This window comes from Ictidomys tridecemlineatus, chromosome 1 (genome assembly GCF_052094955.1).
Source record: "Ictidomys tridecemlineatus isolate mIctTri1 chromosome 1, mIctTri1.hap1, whole genome shotgun sequence".
In the NCBI taxonomy this organism is placed as follows: domain Eukaryota; kingdom Metazoa; phylum Chordata; class Mammalia; order Rodentia; family Sciuridae; genus Ictidomys; species Ictidomys tridecemlineatus.
The window spans coordinates 118179442-118204775 of NC_135477.1; the positions used below are offsets into that span (position 1 = coordinate 118179442).

Here is a 25334-nt window from a genome sequence, read left to right on the forward strand (position 1 = left end):
TCCAGGATGAAAACAAAAACAGCTCTGCTCCAAATTAGAATCACCTGCCCTTCCCTCATCATTTAGATTTCTATTTGCACACTGTGACATGATGGGTGGGAGTCTTAGGCACTTAGACTGAAAAGTAGGTGGGAAGTGGGAGCAGAGATGTGCACATGGGCACATTTGCTGGAGATACTAGGGACCTATATTCTGTCCATTAGGAACCTAGGCTTGAGCCTTTACTGTGAATCTGGAGGGCTGTTATCTTGGGGCTGGCCTGCACTGAAAAAAAATGCTAGGCTGTTGTTAAGAATAACTCTGCAAGATGGTTGGGATTCAGACTTGGCTGCCCAAGCTTGTTTCGGCTCTGCAGCTGTGAAAGCAGCTCTGCACTGCCTTTGTCAGGTTTGGGCTACCTAATAAAAACCACAGAACCATCCACTCCTCTCGCCCCTCGCCCCTCTCAGTCATTCATTCATACCCTATTTTTAGGATTCCTTAGCAACGCAGCAACCAGTTATTCTGTAACTAATATTCTGCATTCCTGATTCCATTACTATACTCACCACCCCACCCCACCCTCAAATGTATGCCATATCGTCCGTCATCTGTAAGTTCTCCAGGGACAGGAAATGCACATCCATCAAGACCTGCTTTGTGCTCCATAACTCCTAGATGCAGGAAATCCTTTCTGTATCCATCCTGACTTCTGACAAAGATGAATACCATTCCTAGCTCTCCATCTTCACTAGACATGGGAAAAAACTAAAGCAACATTCTTTTTACAATAGCTTTTATTTTGCATTATTAGAAATAAGAATGTGACTGGACTGGGGCTGAGACTGGAGGTCAGTGGTAGAGCGCTCACCTAGCATGCTGGGGCACTAGGTTCAATCCTCAGCACTGCATAAAAATAAAATAAAGATATTGTGTCCACCTAAAACTAATAAATAAGTATTTTTTAAAAAGGAAATAAGAATACGACAATTTAAAAAATCAATTGTCTGCTTTTGAAAAAGCTACAAGGCAAGAGAGCTGTATCTGCCTTACAATGGCCCTAGTATAGGATGTGGGAAGAGAATTTATACTTTATGTCCCCATGTGTAAGGAATCTTCCATTTTTGTTGTAAATTACAGAAGCTTTTGTGCTACTGTTGTAAAACGTTGTAGCATATGGGTGCGGGGGTGTGTGGATCTCTGCTTTTTTCAACTTGGGATCATTTTTAATCATTCAGTCTTGGAAGGTCTACTTCTCACCCATCTCTCCTTTTACTAACAGTTTGTTCCTATTCTTAGTTTGGTGGGAATGTTTGACTATGTGACATATTTTGGGAAAATCAGCTAGAGTCATTGAATGTACTAATGAAGAGGCTTGTTTTATAGACATAGAAATTATTTAATATAATGCTATACTTTTTAATATTTATTTTTCAGTTTTCGGTTTTAAAGTCTATTTTCCACATGTCATATTTATTGTGAACATTTTTTTCTGACAAAAAAAATTTAAACTGTGAAAACTTGATCATAGCCAGTACTACAATGAGGTTTTTTTTCTTTCTTTCTTTCTTTCTTTCTTTCTTTCTTTCTTTCTTTCTTTCCTTCTTTCTTCCTTCCTTCCTTCCTTCTTTCCTCCCTTCCTTCCTTCCTTCCTTCCTTCCTTCCTTCCTTCCTTCCTTCCTTCCTTCCTTCCTTTCAAGGCAATGACTGCATCTTTTTTCTTTTACCTTTATTTATTTATTTATTTATTTATTTTTATGTGGTGCTTAGGATTGAATCCAGTGCCTCATACACACTATCCAAGCACTCTATCACTGAGCCACAACTCCAGCCCTACCGTGAGGTTTTCAACAAATACCCGTGCATAGGAGAAGTACAGTTTCTAGGCTCACTCACATAGACTCTTCGCTTCTGCTTTCCTATGGCAACTGATAAACTCCACTGAAGAGTTTGTCCTTGGTGGAGCCAGAAGCACAGCATCCTTTGGTCAGGCCCTTCATTTTCTTGCCAGTTATCTGGAAGCTTTGACTGCCCCAGTGCAAAAGCTTCTATCACTCTAGTACTTCATGGAATAAGAGAAGAATGTGGGTAACTTTCATTAGCATAAGCTCTAAACCCCTCAGTTTATACTCTTTTGAAATAAGTTGGATTATAATATATATCTAATATTTAAGTTGCTCCTCAATAACTGAAAAATTCGTTCCAGGAGCCCCTGCAAGATACCAAAATTTGCAGATACTCAAGTCCCTTATATAAAATGGCATTTGCATAAAGTCTACACACATCCTCTCCGTATATTTTAAATCATCTCTAGATTTCTTATAATATCTATGTAAATAGTTGTTACACTGTACTGTTCAGGGAATGATAATAAGGAAGAAGAGACTGCATAGTCAGTATAGACATAATTTTTTTTCCATAATATTTTTAACCTGCAATTGGTTGAATCACGAATGCAGAGGGAGGACTATATCTTATTTCAACATTAATTTCAGCCCAATAAACCAAGAAAGAAAATTAAAGAAAGATATTGTGGGATTCTGAGAAAGTTAGACATCTGATTGGTAATAAGAGGCCCCTTTTATTCAGAATACTGTGTTTCTCCTAACAACCCCAAGAAGTAGGTTCCTAATATAACTATTACCCCCTGAAGTTAAGGTGTATGTAGTTTTCACACTTGATTCTATAATTTTTTCATAAGTCAGGCATGGTGACACACACCTGTAATCCCAGCAACTCCAGAGGCTGAGGTAGGAAGATCACGAGTTCAAATGCAGCCTCAGCAATTTAGCCAGAACCTAAGCAACTTAGTGAGACCTTAACTCTAAATAAAATATAAATAGGGCTGGGGACATCACTCAGTGGTTAAGTGCCCCTGAGTTTAATCCCTGGTACCACAAACAAAATGAAACAAAAAATAATTTTTTAAACATTATTATCTGTCCCTAGTAAATGCTGTGGGAGAATGTATTCCAATAGTTTCATCTACATTAATATACTTTTTCATATATATACCCACATGTATATAAATATATGCATATAGACTGTCATCTATATTTACGAAAACGATGTAAATAACTTTTATTGTTATCCAAAAAGACTAAAAATCCAAAAGACAATTTTTGCATCAGCCATAGGTGTATTTGAACAAAAGCTCACTTTGCTAGAATTACTTAGACCTTTTACTTCAATATTCATAATCAGTTTGATCTAGTTAAGGCTCTCTTGTAGCCAAATGCTGCTCTGGGTGGCGAGCTATGTGGGTCCCTATCTAAATGCTTAAGGTTCCCAGAGTTTTTTAGTCCTATAAGTCCAAAAGAAAAGTACTCAGCTGAGGAGCTAAAGGAAGAACTAAGCTACTCAACACTCAGTATCTTTCTGCTACCCTTTCGCTCTACAAGCTTTTCACTCCAGAACCAGTATCCTTCCAAGATCTAGCTTTCTGTGTTTGTTTCAGAAATCCCAGAGAGTGAGAAACTCCATACTCAGTGTGGTTGCATCTCCTATATTCCCATTATCAAGATTTGCTGTTTATTCTTCCCCTTCCCTGGTCTTTTCTGTTCCCTGTCAGCATGATTGCTAGGCATCACATATCTCTAAACACAACCACAAACAGATTAAATTCTGGTTCCAAAGGGATCATTTTGTCCTCTCACTAAAGACAAATGCAGGGTCATCTTTGTTTAGCACCTAAAAAGCAGGTACCTGTTGGGATTCTTGAGCAATGCACCTAGAAACAATGTATCAGACACATCCTTATGGTGAGATCCTGTGAACTAATTTTTGAAATAAAATTTTTCCCTAAGCACATTTCTTAGAAATAAGCAATTGGATAAATATTATACAAGTTACTTCGAAGCTATCACTCTGTAGTCCTTTCAATCTCTATTTTAATAACTGTTTTTAAAATACTATGTTTAAAGAAAGCTTTGTTTTTCTTATCTCTGTCTCCCATCTGCTACATTTTGTAACAAAACCATAGTCTTGATGTTTATGATACAAGTTACTATGGAAATTAATTTAATGCCATGGTATCAATGCTTTACTAACATAGTATGGGTCAGTAAAGGGATTTGAAACACCGGTAGTAAGTCACAATAAACTTTTATTATTATTATTTTAGGTGTAGATAAACAAAATGCCTTTATTTTATTTATTTATTTATTTTTTAGGTGGTGCCGAGGATCTAACCCAGTGCCTCACACACACGCTAGGCAAGCACTCTACCACTGAGCCACAACCCCAGCCCCACAATAAACATTTTTTTTAACAGTACCAGGGATTGAACCCATGGCTTCCCCCATGCTAGGAAAGCACTCTACCACTGAACTGTATCTCCAGGCCACAATGAGGATTTTTAAAAGTAAAACATCTAAGAAATAGAATTTTTAAAAAGTAAATGGAATCAATTTCAGAATTAGTACACACTTAACTTTGTATCTACCTATTGCTCAGCTGCAGGTGCATTTTAAAATATGAGGCCAAATTCTATTTGAAAACATCTATTACTTGGAAATGAAATGATGTACAAATGAAGAGAACATACTTTCATATTTTAAAGTAACCTCCATTGTATGTTCCAGCATAAAGAATTCTTATGAAGATAAATGACATCTTTCCCTCCTTGGAATACTAGACTGGTAACATAATGTCTCTCTCTCTCACTCTCTCTCTCACTCTCTCTCTCTCTCTCTCTCTCTCTCTCTCTCTCTCTCTCTCTCTCCGTGTGTGTGTGTGTGTGTGTGTGTGTGTGTGTGTGTATTTTGGGAGTGGGGAATTAATATGGAAGGAAAGAAAGTTTCCTGTAATAGAACACTCTTCTACCTAAAATAATAATTTTCTTAAAACCTATATTCCTGCCAGTAGAGTAAATAAGGTCTTTCTCGTCATCTCCCTGACTTACAGATCCATCAAGTAGCAGTTCACAACTCCCTCTTCTTCTGGATAGTGAACCATACTAACACCACCACCTCCTTACACCAGAAAACAACCCTCTCCCACAATAACACCAGAGCTTTTGCCCCATTGCACTTCCCCACAAGTCAAATGAGAAGGTTTCAGAGGAGACTTCCCATTGGCAATAATGTGAAACTTCACTAAGAGTAAAAGAAGAAACTGGATGGAGAAGGGAAGTCTCCAACAACAAGCTTCCCTTGTTACTGCAACCATACCACTGCAGTAAGCTAATGTTTGCACAACTTCTGTTCTATCATCCTGATCTCATTCTGCTTTGATACCATCAACTCTACTCATTTCCTTGCTCTTGCCCCAACCTTCCATACTGCCTCTTTGCTACCCTTTGTCATTTGGCCCTCTCAGTCATCAAAGGTGCGGGGGGAGAAAGAATCTATTATTTGAGAGATTTGGCCTAAATTATTTGGCAAATGCTTTTATCAGAATGCATTTGTCAGTTTCTTATCTCGTTTCCCTCATTGAGCTCCTGGAAATAAGCTCCTATTTTCCAATCCAACATGTTATTTACAGGATAGCACTTAGCATATCCTAAGCACTTAATAAATGTTTTTTTTTTTTTGCGTGTGTGTGTGTGTGTGTGTGTGTGTGTGTGTGTGTGTGTGATATGAAGATAAATTAATGGAATGCACAATGTGTCCTGGTCTCTGAAAAGGCTGTGTCATCACTGGGCTTCATTGAAGTCATCATTGAAGTTAGAAAGTACCGTAGCCTCCAAGATGGATGCTCAGGTGAAGAAATCCACCGGTGTGGGGGTGCGGGGGCACAAAGCGTTGGCTCCAGAACCCCACAGTCACTGCCCATACTGTACTGTTGAACTTACTCCCGCCCAAGTTGCACTACTATGCACACCACTCAAATGATTTAAGACTTCAATGGGAGAATAGGATAGTGTAATGAAGTTAAAATTCACAATCTACAACTCAAGTGGAAAGAAATGTGTTTTAGTTTATTTCTCTATAATGGAATCCAATTTAACTCTAAAATCTCGATTTTCAATGACAGGAGGAAACTCAAGTCTTGTCACTCACAAGGTAACCATACCATTGCGGTTTCAAAGTTCTCTTAAATATTCAGTCAAATTAGGGATTAGCCCACTTGGAGCTCAAATTCAATACAAGAGCTGTCCTTTACTCTCAAGAATTCTCCTCTTCTCTTCCCCCCGTCAAGATATTTTGGATGCAAGGGAAAAATACTGTCTGGCAGTGCCCCAAGGGCCTCTGTCGTTGCTTTAACTAAAGTTAATACAAATGAATAACTTACAGTTTCCTGTCTCAATGTGATAAAGACCCACCACCTCCAACCCCCTTTACTCCCATCCTGGTTCAAGTGAAACTTGAAGATTCAACCTCCCACTGACCCTTTGTGCTGCTCACGATAAAGCCTGGGCTATGGCCACTATGCCCTATTCTGAGATGGTTCCTGTCTTGCCAGCTGCTGGACCTAGTGAAAGCACAGTGTCCTTCCTTCATGTTTAGGTTGTGAGCATGTCTCCAGCCTTCTCTCTACTTAATTTTCCATTTCTACTCAGTGTTGTCAAGGAGCACCTTGATGGGTGCTTTCCTCCCAGAGCTCCAGAGAAGAGGGTCAGAAGTCCCCCTGCCTCTGGGAGTCTCAATCTGCTACAAAGAAAAGGGTGAGGTGTTTTAAATTGCATTAAGAGGTGGACCCAGAAGTAATACAAATATTCTCAGCTAAATTCTTGCTTTCTTCATTCTCTTGCCAAGTCCTTTTCCCTGACTTTCACCTCTTATCTAGGATTTGCAAAGATACTAAAAAGTATCTTTGTACTCTTTATTTCAAAACCAAGCAGCAGGGCCTAGAGATGTAGATCTGTGGTAAAACACATCATGCTTAGCATTCCTGAGGTTCTGGCTTCAAACCTCAGCACCAGAAAACAACAACAAAAACCAAGTAACTTTTTAAAGACTCCTTCAAACATTGGCAACAAATAGATTTTAGAGGATTCTTACAAAGAAAACAAAGACCTAGTGTGGTCAGTGCTTTATTTTAAAGTACTATTATTCTTCCTCATAATAATAACTTAATTTTAAATTTTAACATTATCCCTAGAAAAATTTAGTATTTTCTTATAGATTACTTTAAGCCTTCAAATTCTATCACTTTTTTATTTGTTGTTGTTGTTGTTTTACTAGGATTTTATGATACATGTCCTTTATTCTTGCTGCTCTCATTTCCTCGCTATGCAACATACATCTCTCTGATACTGATAATTTCACCACTCTAACCTATCAGTCTGAAGCAAATTGGAGGTATCCCTCAAGAAGAAAATCAATATTGGAAACTAGGCCAGGATGTTTTCAGCATGGAGTTGCTGGGGTTGAGGACAGGGGATATTGAGGCCAAGAAGAACCCCTTTCCTCAACAGTGAATAAATTGCTTATACTGGAGGAATACAGCCCTTGGTCTGGAAGAACCTCAGGTGTCACCAGGAACTGTGTTTCTTGGGAGTGATGACCTGGGGCAACCAGCTTTAGTCACCTTGGACTTCTGTGGAGACTCAATGAAGTATCTCTGTTCTCCACAGCCAGAGACACCATTCGCTGTGAGTGGTTGTGAGTGCCCCTTCTTTTGAGTGCCCACCCTCCTATTCAGTGCTGTGTGATGTTATGGAGATAACTGGCCATAGCACTGACAGCCTGATTTACCACTCACATGCTACTAGAATTTCACTATCATATTTGTGGCATTTGGCAACATAGAACAGGCCTTAGAGAGATTAGTACTGCAAGGACAGTTAGAGGCTGTTAAATGTACCCTGAATAACTCTCACTGAGCAGCTCAGGGATGAAATCATCAACATCCATCTGGCTGAATGGGTTCATTACACACAAAGAAGAGCTGGAGGATGGTCTCCTACCTCTACCCAGATACAAGAATCTTTGGTCTCATATGGCAATGGGATCCAGGCCAGTATCTAACCTCCACCCAGAACCTGAACAGCATCTAGTGAAGCTACTGCTGCTTTCTCTTTTAGCAGGGGGACTTTTGTTATCCCCAGCCCCATGCCATAGTTCTCTTTTGGTTTGGAGTAGGGATTCCCCCCCCCCATGTGTACTGGAAAAAAAAAAATCTCCAACTCCATGCATATTGACCTCAGATGCGAATGAGAAGGAAGCTTGAACATTTCAGTCAGGAAATGCTGTGCCAGTTATCAATTCATCACCTCTCAGCTCTAAATTCACCTTTCATTGTCGGCTCTGTGATAATGGAGTTAGTATTTCTCCTCTGCCAGCTAGCATGATGCCAAGGTTGTCAGTAGAGGAGGATGCTAGAGGAGATCTGGGGGGAGAAGGGACTTCTCTTGTACTGGTATGCTCCTCTTAGCAGGCTACTGTAGAGTGTGTCACTGGGTTCTCCAACACTGGGCTCCTGTGGAGTGTGGCTCCCTTGGCACCTGGCTCCAGCAGAGGAAAGAGGATAGCAGCGTTCAGTATCCAGAAGTAAAGGGCACCACTCCACGGACAAATATTTCCCATCACCTCTTCGGCTGAATTGCAATGACTGCTTCCCCACCCAGTTAGCCATGTCTGCACTCTCTCCAACAAGGTGTAGATCTGGATCTTAGCCCAGAGCAAAGGGGTCTCTTCCTTGAGTGCCCTGTCTCAGCCCTTGAATAACATCTGTTCTTTATATGAACTCTATTCTTGAGTTACTTTTACCTTTGAGTAGCCAATCTTCTGTTATTGCAACCCCTTATTATAGTTAATGATTCTTTATTTCAACTTTTGCTCTGCAAATTACCATGTGGTATCTGTCTCCTGATTGGATTCTAATTCATATGTCCAAATGCAAACATTCACACCAGTTCCGTATCCATCTCAACACACACACACACACACACACACACACACACACACACACACACACTTTGTACAAAACACAGGCAGTGGAATAGGGCAGAGAGACTCAGGATTCCATAACAATTGAGCTATCCGCAAAAGGAAGTCTTCCAAACAAAAGTAAAAAGGACCTCAGAAAGCAAAGTGTAATTTAGTCTACAAAGAAGACTTCCTGACCAGGAATATTAAGAGAGATAATAACTTGCCTTTCATACAGACATAAGAAAGAAGAAATTCTCACTACTTTGAATGTCAAAAAATTATTAGAAGGTCTCCAGAAGGCAGGAATAAAGCCAGAGATTTACAGATGATCAAGTAAATTATTGTATAGACCCAATTCAAGGGGAAACAGGAATATTGGTGAAATATCTAATTCAACTCTATATCATTAAGAAAAAGAATTCTGGGGGTTTTGGGGACTAGGATCTCAGACTGTGGTAACCAGGTAGCCAATCATGATTTAGTCAACCTCCAGGGCTCACTATCCTGTCCTAAGAAGGCATTCCTGGGAGTGGACTCTATCCCATTTTTCAATCCTTCTTTTTCTTTTTTTTAATTTTTACTCTTTAATTTTTAAAATTTGTTCTAATTAGTTATACATGACAGTAGAATGCATTTTGACATATCATACATAAATGGAGTATAACTTCTAATTCTTCTGGTTGTACATGTTGTAGAATCACACTGATCGTGTAATCATATGTATACATAGGCTAATAATGTCTGATTCATTCTACTATTCTTCCTCTCCCCATACCCCCTACCCCCTTTATTCCTCTCTGCCTAATCCAAACTACTTCTATCAATCCTTATCTTTCAATTCCCTTTTGCACAATCTCCTGCACTTTGAGGCTTAAGGTTTTTTCTTTTAATACTTTTTAGTTGTAGATGGACACAATACCTTTATTTTATTTATTTTTATATGGTACTGAGGATCGAACCCAGTGCCTCACACATGCTAGGTGAACACTCTACTGCTTGAGCCACAACCCCAGCCCCAAGTCTTAGGATTTTTATAGCCTTACGTTCCTCTCTTTTCTCCTCCCATACCCCTTGATGGAGCGATTGAAAGAGGCACAGAATAATTCCAAAGTATGTTTGTTTTTAAAATAACAGCAACAACATTGTAAATAATTATGATGTAGAAATCACAAATGCATGGGTTCACAATGAATAAAAATGCCAACTACTTTAATATGTGAAATAGGTACTTGTGGGTTGTGATAAAATTGCTGAAGATAGCTTCATTCAAATATTTCAAATAACATGCATTGGACGCAGCAAAGCTGATGTGTTCTGAAAAAACTGGGATAAATGATACAGGAGTGGTCCTAGTGCTAGCAAAGATTCTACTGTCAAAGATGCATGTGAGGAACTTGCATCAGGATATGCATGAAAAAAACCAACTCTGCAACATTCTTAAATATATGTATCATTTTATATAATGAGGTTTTTGATAAATAATTACCAATCATAACAAAAAATTTAAAAAGAGACATTTGACTGTTATCTGTATCTTTTGATGTATACATTATGTTCAAAATGGCCTTAAAACTTTTTTCAAATCAGTTTATTGAAGAAAAAAATGAAGGGTGTCCTTATATTCAATATTGTCTTGTTTTCAGGCATATGAGGATTAGAATGAGCAGAGTAGCTAGTGATCAGACAATAGTTTGTCTCCTCCAGTTCAAAGTAGAATAAGCCTAATCTTAAGCATTCCTCCAGGGTTCTTGTGTGAGAATTTACTCATCCCTGGGAACTAGGGAGTTAGGTATCTGTGGCCCCTGAGATACCCTTTACCTCCCCAGAGAAGTATAGTTGGGAGCCCCTGGCATAGAAAGTCTCATTTTAAAATTCAAACACAACCCATATATATCCATATGGTCCACTGATTTTCAGCAAAGGTGCAAAGGCAAGTTAATGGAGAAAGATAAGTCTTTTCAAAAATGATCATGGGCTATCTATATGCAAAGAAAAGGAAATTCGACCCTTGTACTATACACAAAATTAATTTAAATGTAGATGACAGGCATAAATGTATACCCTGTAATTGTAAAAATTTTCAAAGAAATCATAGAAGAAAATTTTGTGACCTTGAGTTAGGCAAAGAACCTTATATAGGACACCAAAAACATGAACCGTTAAAAAAAAAAGGCATTGTTAAAATAAAAATACAAAGTATAGACTAGGAGAAAAGATTTTTAAAATGCATATCCATTGAAAGACATATCCAGAATACATAAAGAGATCTCTAAACTCAAAATTCCATTTAAAAACAGGCAAAATAATTTGAACAGAAATCTCAACAAAAAATACAGTAGTGGCAAAGAAGCACATGAAAAGATGCTCAGCATTATTTTATTAATTTGTATTAACAATAATTTAATATAAAATCAAACATATACTTACCATTAACCCCATAAGCTCACTCTTGGAAGTTTTTACTCAAAAGAAACAAAATCCTATACACAAATGTTTATAGTGGATTTATTTATTATTACCTCACACTGAAAATAATCCGAATGTTTTTCAATCAGTGAAAGGCTAACAAACTGTGGTATATTCATATAATGCAGTAAAAAGAACCGAACTATCAACGCAGGCAATAGTGTGTGGGCAATTCTAATGCCTTATGGTACATCAAAGAAACTAGATTCAAAAGACTACCTACTACATAATTCCTTTTATATGACATACTGGGGTAAAAAAAATAAGTGGTTGTCAGCAGCTGGAGATGGGGAGGGGAATTAAACCCCAGGCACATGTGCACCTTTGAGGATGGTGCAATTGTTTTTTTATCTTGAGTGTGGTGATAGTTACATAACTAGATACATCTCTCAAAGCTCATAGAACTATACTCTAACATGGCAAATTTTACTGTATGTAAGTTATATCTTAATTTTTTAATGTTCAATACAAAAACAAATACTCCCCCCCCAAAAAAAAAACCTGACCAAAAGTCAGCATGGTCATTGTTGGTGGAGAGTCTTGGCTTCTAACACCAGCTAATCTCTGATACACTTGTGACTCCTGCCCCCAGTCCTAAAATGTTGGGCAATGATCTTCCGCCTCAGAGGTTAAATGTTTATTGATGGTAAAAGATGGTAAGTTGATGATAAAAAAATGATAAAAGACAGAAGGGAAATAGGATACACAAGATGGGCCTGGACAACTTTCTTTTCCTTTTCCTTTCCTTCTATATTCTTTTGCCTTTCCCCCAAATTTCTTGTTTTTCTATCAGTTCTTTTCCCTGTTTATTCATCTGCAGATGCTTAGCTGAAAAGGATTAGCTAGGAGTTATGGCAAGTGGGGCAAAAAGAAGCATTTGCTCCTAATCAATAGTGTACTGACAAATGATTAACAGCCAGCTCTTTGAAATGTGCGCGCGCGCACACACAATTTCTTTCAAATTTTACAGCTACCATCAGTGGAAAAGCATGAGATTAGCATGTGTTAGCCCCTGAGTTCAATCTGTGGCACACACACCAAAAAAAAAAAAAAAGAAAAGAAAAGAAAAAAATCTATAGTACATAGTTTATAAATAGTAAAATATACAATATTCTTTCGTGTGGATTTCATATAGTCAATTGATTCTCTTAGAATGTTTCATTGATTTTTGCTAAGCTTTCGTAACTATGACCAACCTATCATTGTAAATCCCAAGTATAGTTTCAACAAGAATCTTGTATGATATTTTCACTGACATTAATGAGTAAAATAAAAATGAAACAACAAAGATATGTACTGGAACTTCACTCATTTGTCAATGATGTGAGTGATTTGAATGAATTTGATAATGTTTGAATACCAGAAGAATATTGCCTCAATCTTTGCACTATTCATAGCGTAACAGTTATAGATATGACACACTTTTAAGTTTAATCTATAATATTAACATTTTATCCATAACTAGATAATTAAGAAAATAATAAGTCAAGCCCAAATTTGAAGCATTTGTTGATTTCTCTGGTGTAAATAATTTCACCCTGGCCAGTTTCAAACTCTGATATCACTGAACCAAGTTATGAAAAGATGAGCCCCAGCACACTTCACAATATTTCTACGATACAGATACAATAGATGGAGAAACATCAGGAGCATGGGAAATAGCAAAATGCAATAAAAATTTTTAAAATGAGAGGTTTTGAGTAATTATTATCATTTTTATATCCCATTTGATTAATTTTATATCACTTGATTTTTAGTAATGGTTTAATAGTCAACTCATAAAATTTCACAATAGACTCTCACTTCTTTGAGATGGTTTCAGCCCACTAAAGATCCTAGTACAATTGCCAGGAGGGACTGCAAATTGGTGCAACCAATTTGGGAAGCAGTATGGAGATTCCTTACAAAACTGGAATGGAACCACCATTTGACTCAGCTATTCCACTCCTTTGTCTATACCCAAAGATCTTATAAACAGCATACTACAGTGATGCAACCACTTTAGTATTTATAGCAGCACGATTCACAATTATTAACTGTGGAACCAACCTAGATGCCCTTCAGTAGATGAATGGATAAAGAAACTGGTACATATATACAATGGAATATTACTCAGCATTAAAAGAGAATAAAATTATGGCATTTGCACGTAAATGGATGGAATTGGAGATCATCATGCTAAGCGAAATAAGCTAATCCCCAATAAACAGGGACCTAATGTTTTTTCTGATAAGTAGATGCTAATTCATAAGCGGGGGAGGGCATGAGATGAGTGGAGGAATTTTGGATGGAGCAAAGGGGAGGGGGGCGGATAAGGGGGTAGGAAAGATGGTGGAATGAGATGAACATCTTTACATGTATGATTCCATGAATGGTGTGATTCATGCACAACCAGTGAAGTGAAAAATTCTGTTCCATTTGTGTACAACAAATCAAAAGGCTTTCTACTGTCATATATAACTGATTAGAACTAATAATAATAAAAAAGATCCTGGTACAAATCTATGAATCACTCCTTTACCACAAATTCTAGGGCAGCATGGCAGCATAAAGGGAGAGGGGGTGAAAACATATGCTGTTTTCCTTGAACCTCATTATTCTCAACATGCTGCTGGGACATTTTGGTCTTGTGGGGTATTCCTCTGAGTTATTCAGACTGGTTGTTAGGGCTGAATTGTTGATGTTATCAGCCAAACCATAAACTGTACAAGGAAATACAAGTAAATTTTAATAAAAGTTTGATTTTCTTCATTAAATTTCATTCATTAAGATTCTATTTTTTTAAAAAAATATTTATTGTAAAATTACTTTAATGTAAATCTGGAATGGCATTAATCAAAATCTTAACAGTTATCTTAAATGGTGAGGGATTTTTTTTGTTTTTAATATTTTTTTAGTTGTTGATAGACCTTTATTTTATTTATGTATTTATATGTGGTGCTGAGAATCGAACCCAGTGCCTCACACATGCCAGGCAAGTGCACTACCACTGAGCCCCAGCCCCAGGCCCTGGTGAGTTATTTTCTTCTTGGTATTTTCTGGAATTTCTAAATTTGTTACTAAATATACATCACACTTTGGTAATAGAAAATAAAATTGAAACAAACCTTCAGTAACTTAATATTCAAATTGCATTGGTGTCATTACTTTTAATACTAGAAGGATAAATAGCATTTTCAGTAAAAGAAAGTCAAGGGAAATAAATATCACTATGCTCAATTTCACTTAAAGCCAGATATCCAGGAATTGGATGTGGCTAATTATCAAATTCTATACAGATGGAGTTTTGTCTTGTTTTCTCTCTCTCTCTCTTTCTTTTCTATCATTAAATAGAAAAGCACAGCATCTCTGGCTGCTTACTTTATTATATTCAGTTGCTTTAGTTGTAAAACTTTAAGAAATAGGTAGTTTTTAAAAGGACAATTTTCCATGTGCAGTGGTATATGTCTATAATTCCAGTGACTCAGGAGGCTGAGGCAAGAGGATTGGAAGTTCAAACCCAGCCTCAGCAACTTAGTGAAGCCATAGGTAACTTAGCAAGACCCTGTCTCAAAATAAAACATAAAAAGTGCTGGAGGTGTAGCTCATTGGTTAAGCATCCCTGGGTTCAGTCCCCAGTACCAAAAAATAAACAAACAAATAAAAGCAATTCATTGTATTATGAATGAAAAGCTGATATGGGATGGGGGGGTGGCTCAGTGATACAGCACATGCTTGACATGCATGAAGTCCTGGGTTTTATCTCCAACACATACACACACACACACACACACACACACACACACACACACACAGTTGATACAGGCTAAAGAGAAAAAGGAAAAGGAATAAAAATGTATAACTGACTTCATGATAGAAGATCTTCAAGCCTTTTCTATGACCAGAAATGGAATTGATTAGAAATGGAATTCATACCTCCTCATAACTGCCTTCGAATATTAATTTATTTCTCTAAAATTATGTCAAAATGTAGATGCCTAAAGTTCTGACATGAAACAGAGATATGATAAATTATGGCATAAAGGTGTATTAAGAATTGTAATGCAAAAAAAAGAGCTCATGTATAATGACATAATTTGGTGTGAACATACTTTATATACAAAGTCACGAAAAATTGTGCTGTGAATGGATAATTATGAATGTAATGCATTCCACTATTGTCATGTAAGAAATAAAAAAAATTAAAAATACAGAAACACAATTTTAAGAAATAAAATTGTAAATGTAAAACAAAATAAATAAATAAATAAATAAATAAAGTTCTGACATGAAGTTGCTGGCTGAGACTGTGATATCATCTGAAGGCTTGACAGGGGAAATCCACTTCTCAGTTCTCTCATGACATTATTGGCAGGATTCAGATCCTGATAATAGCTGGCGTCCCTCAGAGTAAAAGAGCGAGAGAAACTCAAGATACTTGTACCTGTCTTTGTCGCTATTCTTCATTGCCAGTTGTCCACTTCTTCAAAAACATTGTTTGACATATTTTGTCAAGTTTTTTTTTTTTAATTGTTTAAAGCATTAGGGTGTATCTGGTATTTTCCACTTCTTCAAAAACATTGTTTGACATATTTTGTCAAGTTTTTTTTTTTTAATTGTTTAAAGCATTAGGGTGTATCTGGTATTTATCTACTCCATGTTGTCAGGAAATGGAACTATCTGAAAGTCTTTTAACAATAGTCCTACCATATTTCTGTAAAACCAAATCAAATTTATTTTATTTTTGTGAAAATAAGACAATAAGTATTAGACATTACTCTTATTTATCAAATTAATACAAAATTATGTTTCTCTTTTATAAACAAATTAAAACTATCTAGCAGGGTTGTGGTGAGAATTAAGTATCTAGCACGGGGCTGGGGTTGTGGCTCAGCAGTAGAGCACTCACCTAGCACATGCGAGTCCCTGGGTTCGATCCTCAGCACCACATAAAAATCAATAAATAAAATAAAAGTATAAAATTTTTTTAAAAGTATCTAGCACAGTACATAGCACATGTGATGGATGTATCCATTAATTTAAAGCTTTCTTTCTCCCATACCTACAAACATATGCAATATAATCTCTGCCCACTGCCTTACCCATCCTTCTCTATCCCATTCTTTTTCTCTTTCATGTTTCTATTTAAAATGTAATTGAGAAGACATATGAATAGAAAGTGACTTACATTTAATTTTAAAAAACCAAGACGAACCAACGTAGCACACCTCTACTTAGATACTGACAAACTTTAAAAAATGTTTTTTAAATTTTTTATTCTAATTTGTTATATTTGATAGCAGAATGCATTACAATTCTTATTTCATATATAGAGCACAATTTTTCATATCTCTGCTTGTATACAATGTACATTCACACCATTCATGTCTTCATCATACATGTACTTAGGGTAATGATGCCCATCTCATTCCACCATCTTGTTTTTACCCCCTTACTGCCTCCCCACCTCTCTCTCCTTTGCCCTATCTAGAGTTTGTCTGATCTTCCCATGTGCCTCCTCCCAACCCCACTATCAATTAGCCTCCTTAAATCAGAGAAAACATTCAGCATTTGGTTTTTTGGGATTGGCTAACTTCACTTAGCATTATCTTCTCCAACTCTATCCATTTACCTGCAAATGCCATGATTTTATTCTCTTTTACTGCTGAATAATATTCCATTGTGTATTTATACACATTTTCTTTATCCATTCATCTACTGAAGGGCATCTAGGTTGGTTCCACAGTATAGCCATTGTGAATTGTGCTGCTATAAACATTGATGTGACTGTGTCCCTATAGTATGCTGTTTTTAAGTTCTTTGGGTATAGACCAAGGAGTGGGATAGTTGGGTCAAAAGATACTGACAAACTTTTACATTCATTAATTCAACAGATATTTACTAACTGACCCAATGCCAGGCATGGTGCTAGGCATTGGGTATTCACTGGTAAACAAAGCATCTTCCCCTCTTAATGAGTTAACTGTTTAGTGGGTAGACAGTAAAGAAACAATAGGTACATAATTTTAAAACATCCTGAGTGCCACGGAAGAAATAAGGTATAATGAAAGAGAATAACAGGGAAGGTAGGAGGGATATTTACTTAGGAATGCTGGTGTTTCTGAAGTGACATTGAAACAGTACTCTAGAAGATAACACATTTAACATAAAAATAATAACAAGAAAAAAGTCTTCTAAAAAGTCAAATCAACGTGTACAAAGCAGAGGAAGTTAGGAATTAGAAACGATTGAAAAGGAGTAGCAGGTTGTAGCAGTAACAAGTTAGTGGGCACACTTGTAATTAATCCCAACTTCTTACCAGGCCTCAAGCCCCTGCTTGATTTGGTCCCCACTTCCTCCTGACCATACCTCCTAGCAATGTCCACAAGGTCTACCTTTTTTGTCTCTTACCCACTAGACTCATTCCCAACTGCCTGTTTTGTTGTTCCCTCTGTCTTAAAGACTCTGCCCTAGTATATCCCCAATACTTATGGGTCCCATACATTTATATTCCTTATTGCTGTAAACCTAGAGCCTGGAACAGATATTTAGTATGTAACAGAAACCCTAGTGACATTGTTCATGCCGAATGAAATTAAGGTGGAAGGGTAAAGCAAGGTAGAACACTGATCAAACAGAGACAAGCTGGGAGGACTTCCTGAAGAGGTATGTTTTGAAACAGAACTAGGGAGGGAGTTAGGGAGGGCAGTTACAAAACAAGAACTTGTTCATCTCAGTCTTCTCCACTAGAATAGGTGCTCCTTTGGCACGCTAGAGCCATGCTTTACCAATCTATCATCAGGGGCTAGCCAGGGCTTGGTATATGGTTGGAGGTCTGTAGATGACTGCAGAATAACTGAGTGCAGTGTGCGCAGAATATTCTATTCATTTGGTTGCAATACACTTCAGGAAAGGTGAACAGGTCTGTCAACTCATGAGTCCGTTCCCCCAGCAGCCATATATGCACAAGCCAACTGCTAGAAACTGGACGTCTCAGAAGGAACGCAGTGGCCCACGCGGCTGCGCACTAAGGCTCCTGGGCCCGGGGACAGCGGGACGCCCGCCAGCATTCGCGCGTGCGCATTGCATTTTTCCCGCCTCCAACAAGATGGCGGAAGCCAAGTAGCGAGGGGGCGGAGTGTGGCCGCCGGAAACCCCGCCGCTGCTTGGGGGGAGCTTCGGGCGAAGGCCCGGGAGCAGCGGACTGAGGCTGGCGCGATGCTGTTCCCGGGAAGCGCTGTTGGCTGCCGGTGAGGAAGGTGAAGCACGGAGTTGCCTTCCCGGGCCCCCAGCTCCCCCTATGTACGTCTCCCTGGGCTCCGGTCCCGTAGCCGCTTTGCCTGCTTCTGTACCATCCTCGACTCTCGGTCCTGGAGCTCCGGCGGCGGCAGGGACTGTGACCGGCAGAAGAGCCCAGGCTTCTGGCCGCCGGGCGAACGTCTGGCAGGTGAGTGAGGCTGTGAGCTTTGGCGTCTCCCGCCCTGGCAAAGCTCCCTCTACTTTGCCCCGCAGCGATACGGACCCTGTGGGGCTCGGCGGGCTCTGCGGCTCCCTTGTCTCCACGTCCCACCCCCTTCCCTCCCGCGCCCCCTTTTAGGCCTCCGCTTGGCCTCTGGCTTCACAGGTTCTTCATTCTCATATGGTGGGCCACGGTTGTGACGCCCTCTGCCCTCCTCACCTTTCCTGTCTGCTGAGCAAGCTTCGTCCCTGAGAACTGTGCCCGGTTCGCGTTTGGTGGATGGGTCGCCCTCCCCTCCAGTTTCAGTCGCTTCCCGATCTTCCTCGTTTCGACCTTATCGCTTCTTTTCAAAGTTTTTAGCTCTCTATCTAGGAAGATTATTGGAAAGCCCGGCATTTGGAGTCACAAAGAAAAAAGCTTGTATTCCAGAGGCCGGCGAATTCTGTTCACCTTAGGGAAATCAAGTCTACCGGAGACTGGGATGGTTTAGGAAAGACTGACTCTTAGAACTCATGCAGAGTAGGGAAATGAAGCTGGTAATGGCAAGTGGTTGTTCATCTAAATAATTAATCTTTTTCGGCGTAGTAAATTTTAGGTTCTCTGGACTTTTGAGGCTGGGTTTTGTAGATCCAGTGAAAGAATTGGTACTTGTTATGTTCCCTTTAAAAAAGAAGACCCTATAAATGTAATATATCACATAACGACCCAAGAAAAGATATGTGATTCATTCTTTTATTCACTGTTGGCTTAGATGGCACACTGAAGCTTTAGAATCCTGTTTTGTACAGACCCTTTGTTACATTAAGAAGGACTAAAATAGAGAAAAAAAAATTTTTAAGCTCAAAACTTCTCAAATTGCTTGTATTCTCAATTGTTGCTACTGCTTGACAATTCCTATAATGCTTAATAATTTCTGTAAAATTTAGGTTTGTGCCAGTCTCTTCTCTCCCTTCTTTATTACTATGGCAAGGCTCATCGCAATTTATTGATATAAGAAACTGTCCTAAATAAATTATGTGGTACCTTGCCAGGGTTTATAAGTACAAACTGTAGAATCAAAGTGATAGTAGATGAAGTTGCTGTGACTGATTATTTCATCTTTTCCTGTAATTGGATTAGGTATTGAGCCCGGAAAACATAGACTGTGTGCTTAAAAATATAAATAATGCTTATATTTATATTTTTATAAACGTGGTGCATACCTGTAATACCAGTGGCTTGGGAGGCTGAAGCAGGAGGATCAGGAGTTCAAAGCCAGTTTTAGCAAAAGCAAAGCACTAAGCAACTCAGTGAGACTCTATCTCTAATGAAATACAAAATAGGGCTGGGAATGTGGCTCAGTGGTTAAGTGCCCTTGAGTTCAATCCCTGGTACCAAAAAAACCAACATATATATATATGTATAATATGTACATATATATGAGATATAGTATGCCCTTTAAGATTGCAAATGTGTGGGCTTTTATAATTTTAGAGATAGAATTGTTCCATTTCTAATATGAAATATTTTTGTTTGATTCTTGTAGTTCATTTGTTTATTGGCAACCTTCACTTTTCCATATCCAAAGACTACATTTTAGACCTTGTCTCTCAGTTTTGTTCTTTCATTTGAAGGGACAATAGGGAAGTTGAAACTGCTGTGCTTCAATCAATGGCTGGCTGCTTCTGGAAAAATGATTTGAAGCTCCGTGTCAAAACTTCTCTGACCATAAACTTTCATTAAAACTTCTCACTATTCCACTCTTAAAGAATCTGTTTTCCCTTTCATTCTCTTTATGAAACCTCTTTGTCTGTTCATCCAATCCATTTGCCTACTGATGATGCCATTTGCTTCCCTATGTAACCAGGATAATCAGTTTATACCAAGTTTTTATTGATGGCGTGGAATTCTTCACTTTCTGTAGTTTTAACCTTTCTAGTCCCCAGTCCTGAATAAGTCTCATCATCTTTATCAGTTTGATCCCTGAAATCCTGAGGGTTTCCAAAAAGCAGTTACATAAAGAATACTGATTAGTTTTCATACCAACTTGGGTACTCTGCTGGGTCTTTAGTCTTGTGTTCCATTTTGTCTCATTTATAGCAAATAACTTGATCTTTTCCTGCATTAAGAAAAAAACCATCTTCTACTACCCAGTTTTCTTCTTAATATTATCCCCTTGTTTATTCATATCTTAGAAGAGGAAATGTCTTTTCTTCTTTTCAACAGCAACCCCCTCCAGATGTATTCATGATCATCCCTTCCCATCTCTCTAGAACTGCCTTTATATCACTTCTTATCCACCTTCAGTCTCTCTCTCTCTAAACTACATACATGCTTATGCCTTTTTCAGGGCTACCAGATGCAAGTGCTGTATGCTTTTCAACTCTAGCAGACCATTCTGAATTTTGAATCTGCTATGCCACTAAATTTTTATTTTTTTCCCTAACGACTCATTTTTTTTCATTCCAGAAGCCTGATATAGTGGGACGAAGATTGACTTTGAGCCAGATAAATCTTTTAATCTTGTGTTTGAAGTCTGTTAAAACCACTTAGTAGTTTGTGGCTGTCGTCATATTGCTACTCATACTATTCTGTGTTTATAAAGTACCTAAGTTCACCCAGTGAGTATGGAAGAAGTTAATACCTGTTAAATGTCCATCCAATTGTTTAGTACATTGTGCAGTTCTTAATAAAATCATCCTTCCTTTTCATCATGACTTCCATTACTCTTGAAATTGGTGTATTTAAAAGTCACCTGTGGCCTTCTAATTACCAAATCCAACAGCTTTTCTTCCGTTATCTTTGATTTCTTTAGACCATTTGTGAAATACATTCTATGGTAGTAAGATGATTTAATTTCTTGGTTCTTCTACATTGTACTTTTTTTTGGTGGGGACTACTGGGGTTTGAACTCGACCACTGAGCCATATCCCCAGCCCTGTTTTGTATTTTATTTAAGACAGGGTGTCACTGAGTTGCTTAGGGCTTCACTGTTGCTGAGGCTGGCTTTGAATTCACGATCCTCCTGCTTCAGCCTCCCAAGCCACTTGTATTACAGGCATATACCACCGCATCTGGCTACATTGTACTTCTTGATTCCCTATTTCTCTGAAAGCTTCTTCACATTTCCTACACTCTCTTGACTTTGTTCTTACCCCTAAACACAGCTGTTCCCTCTATCAGTTAGGTTGCAAACAGGATTTAAGAGCAGAAGTAATATATTGGCTCATGTAATTGTAAGTACGTAGATAGAAATGACTTGAAGTGTTGTTTGTTCAGAGATCATGTCATTGGAGCTAAAGTCCAATGTCTCCTCTACTCTCTCAATTTTGTTCTCTCATTTGGGCTTTATGCTCACATTGGCTTCAAAAAGATGGCCACCAGCAATGTTCACGTTATAGCTTTTTCCATTTACTTTCAAAGAGAGAGAGGCTGCTTCTCTCCTAACCTTTCCTCAAAATCCTTAGCTCTACTCTGAACAAAAAGAAGATCATGCCGCCAAGCCTGTAACAATATCTTTGTTAAGAGGGACGGAATTCTAACTGGCCTTGCCAATGGAATGAATCCTTTCTAAAAATAAGGAGTGCAGCATAGTGCAGAGAGGTGGAATAGATCCTACAAAGGTAACAAGTGTCTTCAAGAATCTATGCTTTTCACTGTATTTTCTTGGTGATCATATCGTTTTTGTCTTTATGATTATAAATTATGTCTGTGTGGTTATTTTTCGCTTCTGTAACTCTACTTCCCATTTTTACTATTTGGCATGTTTCTCTTAAGATTACTGCCGTAAGTCTAACTCGGCCAAACTGGATCAGTTTTATCTATGTCCTACACTTACCCTCACTTCCTGTATTTATACGTGTGTGTGTGTGTGTGTGTGTGTGTGTGTGTTTGTGTTTGTATTCCTCCTCTTCCTGACTTCTCTTTTGTAACCACCTGTCTCTCAGCCACCTAGTTTAAAAACCTTGCGGTCATCTTAGTGGTTCTTCCATTGTCAATCAGTGGTCAGATCTTGCATATGTCTTATATTTTGCCACAAGTTATAGAATACTCAGTTAACCATGATTTAAACAGTGTCTCACATAAAAAGAAGTTTAGAGTTGAAGGAGTCCATGGTTAGTCAACTGAACAGTGATGTTATCAAGGGTCCAGATGTTTTCCATCTTTAAATTTGACTATCCTTATAGTGTGCTGACTTTTGTACTTGTCCCATCATAGTTGCCGATGGCTCTTTCTACTCAGGCATCATAGTTGACAGACAGCTAACAAAGACAAATGGGAGTTTGCCCTCTCATCTCTTGATTAGGCAAAAAAACCTACAACAGAAAGTCTGTATCTGACGTCCATCCTGGCATGTCTATCACCTGGTTGCAGAGAAGCTAGGAAAATCAATATGTGGCATTTCAGTCTAGGAAAAAGGCAAATGACTGAAGAGAAGGTAACAGTATCAGTGACATACTTTTTATAGTATTGTATTGAGAAGTAAGTTTTAATAAGAATTTTCAGACAGCAATAGTAAACTTTTGCCCAAGAGTTGATGTAAGCTAAACAAAGAATTTTGACCAAATATTCATATAATCATAACTGACTGTTTAAAATGGATTAATATGTAAAATTATAATAAATTTGAATGATACATTAGAATATCTGGGTTCTTTAAAGATCGATGTTAAGTACACTAAGCATACCCAGTAAAGCCACTATGAGAAACAGTGATATGTAACAACTATTATTTGTGGTTCCCTTTAGGAATGAGAGACATGTAGGGAACATTTTTGGTTGTCATAGTAACCGTCAGGTCCACTGACAATTAGTGAGTGGAAGCCAAACACAGTAAGTGTCCTGTGATATTTGGAATGGTCCATAAAAAAACAAAGAATTGTCCCTTCAAAAATGCCACCACACACTGAAATAGTGTGCCTTTTGAAAGAATTCACTGGGATTCATCTGTATTATATTCTTAGTTGCAGAAAACCAAATTCAAACTGGCTTAAACAAAAAAGGAAGTGTTACTTCCTTGTAGTTAAACTTTAGCTAAGATATAATCCAGTGGCTCAGGTGAAATGAAGGACTTGGCCCAATTTCTCTAATTGGTCTGCTCTGTCATTTCCCTTGTTTTGGTTTTATTCTCAGGCCACCTGTCTCATGATAGCAAATTACTGTAGTACTTTCAGACAGCACCCTTATTTCACATACAAAGTAAAATGAAAAATATATTTTTCCCCCCAAGTCCTGGGAATTAAACCCATGCTCTCAAGCATTCTAGGAAAGTACTTTACCCCTAAGCTATATCCCTAGCTCTTTTTTATTTGATTTTGAGATAGGTCCTGCAAAGTTGCCCAGACTGGCCTTGCATTTGCTGTCTTCTTGCCCAGCCTCCCAAGTTAGCTGGGATTATGGGTATATGCCACCACACCCAGAAAAATGAAGAATTTTTTTGTATTTGATTTTTCAAGTATTTGTTCAATATCACCACTCTTGAAACCATTTCTAAACACCTATTTTCCTCTATTATGCCATATTTTATATTCTATGTCTCTATTATATATAACAGACTGTATTATTCCTTATCTCATGCATTAATTCACCTTGTCTTAATTATCTTTATGTTCTTAAAGTCTAAATGTGTAGAATACTCTGACTTATGGTACAATCATTTATAGAAAGAATTTTGAATGATTTTGTGCCTAATACAACAGTTTTTGTTGAACCCTGAATTATGAACATTAGGTACCCCTACCACCAAAGCCTATATGTAATGTTCTGATAATTAATAGAGTATGAATTCATTTGAAAGCCTTTCTGAATTTTAGGAGTGTTTTTGCCTTTAGAGTAATCCCTTGGCACCCTCAGGAGATTGGTTCCAGGGTCCACTGTGAATGCTCTTGTATAATGTGGCATAGTATTTGCATATAACCTATCATATTCTTCCATATACTTTAAATCACCTCTAGATTGCTTATAATTCAGGTTCAGCATCACTAATGCAAACATTTAAAATCTGAAATGCTCCAAAGTCCAAAGCTTTTTGAGCACTGACATGACACCGCAAGTGGAATATTTACATCTGACCTCATGTGATAGGTTGTACTCAAGAGGTGCACTAAAAATATTGCATAAAATTACCTTTAGACTGTGTTTAAGGTGTATATAAGACATAAGTTATTTCATTTTTAGACTTAGGTCTCATCCTTGTGCACATGCAAATATTAAAAAATTCAAAATCCCAAACATTTCTGGTCCCAAGCATTTTGGATAAGGGATACTCAGCATGTACCAAATACAATGTAAATGCTATGTAAATAGTAAACTATAGGGCTGGGGTTGTGGCTCAAGCGGTAGCGCGCTTGCCTGGCATGCATGCGGCCCGGGTTCGATCCTCAGCACCACATACAAACAGAGATGTTGTGTCTGCCGAAAACTAAAAAATAAATGTTAAAATTCTCAAAAAAAAAAATAGTAAACTATATTGTTTAGGGAATAATGACAAGAGGGGGAATAAGACTGCAAGTTAAATTTAGACACATTTTTCCCAAAATATTTATTATATACTGTTGGTTGAACTCAAGAGCCCATGGATATGGAGGATTGTCTGTTTTTCTCAGTAATAAAGCTGAACACAGGTGTCATTTATTTAACAAAGATTTTTAGAGGCT

The 25334-nt window shown here is 37.9% G+C and overlaps 1 protein-coding gene across 6 annotated transcripts in view; it reads left to right on the plus strand.

Annotated features, from left to right (window-relative positions):
- Positions 1-18334: 18334 nt before the first annotated feature.
- Apc (APC regulator of Wnt signaling pathway) overlaps positions 18335-25334 on the plus strand; it is a 116405-nt gene continuing 109405 nt past the window's right edge. For 4 of the 6 annotated variants that reach the window (XM_021727690.3, XM_005327230.5, XM_078045607.1 and 1 more), the window contains exon 1: positions 18551-18687. Coding sequence is in view for 1 of the 6 variants with exons in the window: in XM_021727688.3 (XP_021583363.2) it covers positions 18541-18687 (147 nt within the window). In the remaining 5 variants the exon portion in view is untranslated. Of the gene's footprint in view, positions 18688-25334 lie in introns of all 6 variants that reach the window. The other 2 variants (XM_021727688.3, XM_078045579.1) reach the window with 2 other exon arrangements.